At 51.7% G+C, this 3,958-nt stretch overlaps 1 protein-coding gene across 1 annotated transcript; it reads left to right on the forward strand.

The window, feature by feature from the left end:
• The first annotated feature begins 2,325 nt into the window (after nucleotides 1-2,325).
• Nucleotides 2,326-3,265, forward strand: LOC127348536 (translocator protein homolog). Its single transcript, XM_051374532.2, has one exon. It carries the CDS (start codon nucleotides 2,460-2,462, stop codon nucleotides 3,051-3,053), a length of 594 nt encoding a protein of 197 aa, XP_051230492.1. The 5' UTR covers nucleotides 2,326-2,459; the 3' UTR covers nucleotides 3,054-3,265.
• The last annotated feature ends 693 nt before the right edge of the window (nucleotides 3,266-3,958 follow it).

The raw sequence follows: 3,958 nt of genomic DNA on the forward strand, positions 1-3,958 counted from the left end.
GGGGAAAACTGAGTACAACTAAGGACCTGAGGGCACGAAAATAGAAATCCCATTGTCAAAAGTCCATGGAGTTCCGACAAAACCAATATCGTATAGATCACAGTGCAATAGGACCTCGCGGAAATCCATCATAAGGCGTTCCGAGCGAGCAGTTTGGGAGAAGTGCTCCTCTTGCCACATAGCTCCGTTAAAATCCCCAAGTATCAACCATGGCTCATCAGAGCTATCTTTTATTTGTCGGAGCTTTGTCCACATGTGATGACGATCACTTGCCTTCGGCTCCCCGTAGATAAAAGTTCCTCTCCACATATGATCGTAAGGGCCACCACTGATGTGGACGTCAATATGGCGTTTACTGAAGGATAGGAGATCAACAGTAACATCCTCCGTCCAGTAGAGAGCAATGCCACCGCCTTTACCATCACCTTGTACCTGAAAGCAATACTTCATGCCAATCCTAGACCTGAGATTTTCAACTCTTTCTTTACTTTGCCTAGTCTCGCAAATAAAGACTAAGCAGGGCTTATACGTCTGCACCAAATAGACGAGTTCTTGAACAGTCGCAGGCGGCCCCATACCCCGACTGTTCTAGCCTAATGTCGTCATTGGGCTTGGCGGTCCTCCTCGGAGGAGTCCGCCGATGTTGCCAAGTCATTATTTTCTGAAGTCTTCCGCATCTTCGTGCGGTCACGAGGGTTGGTGTATGAAGGGGGAGGTGGTGGAATTTCTTCGGAATTTGCTGATGCTTACGGATTGGTCAAGGCCAACCCTTTCTCTGTAGCAGTGTCAAAGTTCAGAGCCTTTCTGGCACCCAGATCATCTTCCACAGAAGTTTCCATGGGCACCTGTTTCAACGGACTAGATGCTGAGTCCATAAGTTCATCCTCTTCGTCAAGCGAGGCTTCCTGAGACGAACGCTTACAGGTACCAGATGCAGCGTCCCTACCAAATCGTCCTCCTCGGCCACGCGGATTGAAAGAACGAGGTTCTATAGCCTGCAGGTTTGCATGCCGAGTTGCGAGCATGAAGTCGTCGTACTGCAGTTACTTCTTAGTCCAGACACCATCACCACACTCTTCATGATTATGCCCCATCAAACCACAATGCTTGCAAAAGAAAGGAATTTTTTCGTATTTGACCAGAAGTCTCTTTTTGCGCTCACCTTCCATATTGAGAGAGACAATGTGTGTTAGAGGATTCTACACCTCAACAAGCACCCGGAGTCTGACATAGTTCCCTTTGTAGAACAACTTTGGAGACATCTGAACCTCTTTCGTTTTACCAATGCAACGAGCCAGGTCATCAAAAACATGTACCTTCCGGTATAACTCCGGTATACCATGAATTTGAGCCCATATAAACAACCCTCCAAAGGAGACTTTTGCAGGATCTTCCCGGCCATCATAATCCTCGATGAGCATAGCCCATCCTCGGAACGTCCAAGGTCCCTGATGGACGACTTTCTTCCAATCACCTAGATAGTGCATCTGAAACATGAACATATTCTCACCTGCCTCCCTGCAGATTGGATCTCTGGATAGGTTCCAGATTGCTTCCATCTTCCCAAACAAAGCCTCAGCGCTGAAAGATCTCTTAGTGTGAACCTTGTCGATCGCCATCCAGCGAGCCTTTTGAAACTCCTTAACCGCATCTGCTCCGATTACCACATCATCTAGCTCATCATCACGTAGATCCAGGTGCTTGAGCAGGTCGATCTCAGAGTCCGATCCCTTCGCTAGGCTGGAGCCTCCGGCTTTCGAACTCGTCGCCATGTCGCCGTGTCTCAGGAGCCCTAGGCCAAAGGGTTAGGGGCGAGACTTGCGTAGATTGAGAGGGGATAGAAAGCGGATAGGGATTGGGGTATTGTAGAGCAGATCCGAGTTGGATCGGATACAGAATTGGAAGAATCTAACGGCAGCGACAAAGATCGCCTCCGGAGCCAAGAAACCCTAACGAAGAGGGTAGGTTCGCAAGAACACATTCTTGACAGTACATGTCTAAACATTTTTTTGGGCAGGGTATACTTTCAAAGAGGTAAATATATGCATTATTCATGAGCGTGTGGTCAGTTTCAAATAGATAGCCTCGAAATTGACACGACGCGGCTCGGTGACAGCAACAATTCTGAAGCGAAAAGAACAAACGAGTCGATTCTAAAAAAAAAAGAGAAGGCCTAAGAAGAAGAGACGATGGTCGAGTAGATCAGTAGATGTCCTAGTCACCTCCGCTCCAGAAGCTCCTCAATCACCTGGCCGGAAACAATGGATAGATTACTCAGCCCCTTGGCCACGCGGCACCTCCTCTCCACACGTGTCCCTGCCCGAGCGAGCCTCGCGCGTACATAACCTCTCGTCGCGATCGCATCCTCCACATCACGCTCGCGAATTCATTCCCCAGAAGCTCGAGAGAAATCAAGAAAATCTCCGATCCAAGTAACCGAGGCAAAGCCATCATCATCCATGGAGGCCACCGCCACCGCCCCCGTCCAGGATACAGGCCTCACCCACCGCGCCTATAGGCCGGTCGACGACACGCCGGCGCGGATGCCCGTTCCCGGCGGCGCGACCAGCCGGGACCCGAAGAGGAAGCTGGGCCGCGCCAAGCGTGGCCTCCGCTCGCTCGTCGTCGCCGTGACGTTCTCGGCCGCGCTCACCGCGATCGCCTTCTACGTCTCCGGCCCGGGCTCGTCGACGGACGACACCAGGGCGCCGTCCGCGGCGATGGTGGCGATCGCGCGCGCCGGGTCGGTGGCCGCGGAGGCCGTGATGGCGCTGGCGGCGTGGATGGTGTGGGCCGAGGGCGGCCTCCACGGGATGCCCGGCGCGACGCTGGCGCCGTTCGCGGCGCAGCTCTTGGCGGCCGCGGCGTGGCCGGCCCTGGCGCTGAGGCTCGGGGCTGGGTGGGCCGGGATGGCGTGCTGCGCAGCCATGGCTGCAGGCGCCGCCGCGTGCGTCCGTGGGTTCGGCCGCGTGAACCCTGTCGCCGGAGATCTCGCCATGCCCTGCGCGGCCTGGGCCGTGCTCCTCGCCGTCATGAACTACAAGATGATGTAGAGAGACGGAGGGAGACAGAGATGATGCTTCTATGAGTGTTGTGTTGTGGCGTGATGGAACCTGAAGTGGTGTGTGTGGGTTTCGGCGAGTTTGTGTATGTGTACACACGTAGCGTCCGTAGTCTCTTGTACCGCAAATACTGCTCTACCTTTTTTTTGGCAATACTGTTGTTTAATATGTGAGATGCAATTGTTATGAAGTATGAGTAAGAAGGAAGCCTGGCCAACATTTCACAGCATGTGAGATGTGCATACGTGAGTTTGCCCATATCACTCGTCAGGTGATTGGTAGCTCCGCCCATATCACTCCTCAGGTATGAAGCAGCAACACGATACGAAGGAGTGTGTCCATGCTCTAAAGCAGCTTGTTTTTCATTGCCTTTTCCATTATACTAACGCCCAATAAGTCATGGCAACGAGAGTCGAGGTGATCCTAAGAATGCCTTTTCCATTATACTAACGCCCAATAAGTCATGGCAACGAGAGTCGAGGTGATCCTAAGAAACCTAGGATATGTTTGGTAACCTGCAGATGTTTTTTTTTTCATGGGTTGGGTTAGCTTGCAAGTCACCGTGTTCTTGCAGGAACCGAGTTTTAAAGCATCCGGGACAGGCTCTAGCGAAACGTTTAGAATGACAGTTTTTCCGGGATCAGGCCCGTTGAGACCACAAGGCTGCACGCATGAAAAGAGAGGCGGGACGTGATAACCCACAAGTATAGGGATCGCAGCAGTCTTCGCGGGTAGTAAAACCCAATTTATTGATTCGATACAAGGGGAGACAAAGAATACTTAAAAGTCTTAACAGCGGAGTTGTCAATTCAGCTGCACCTGGAAACAGACTTGCTCGCAAGAGTTTATCAGTAGTAACAGTTTTATAGCAGTAGTAGTAGTAAAATAACAGCAGC

Source organism: Lolium perenne, chromosome 1 (assembly GCF_019359855.2).
Source record: "Lolium perenne isolate Kyuss_39 chromosome 1, Kyuss_2.0, whole genome shotgun sequence".
NCBI lineage: Eukaryota > Viridiplantae > Streptophyta > Magnoliopsida > Poales > Poaceae > Lolium > Lolium perenne.

Bases quoted from the DNA above. Each gene is read 5' to 3' on its own strand.
- LOC127348536 (XM_051374532.2), top strand. From the start codon at position 2,460: ATGGAGGCCACCGCCACCGCCCCCGTCCAGGATACAGGCCTCACCCAC.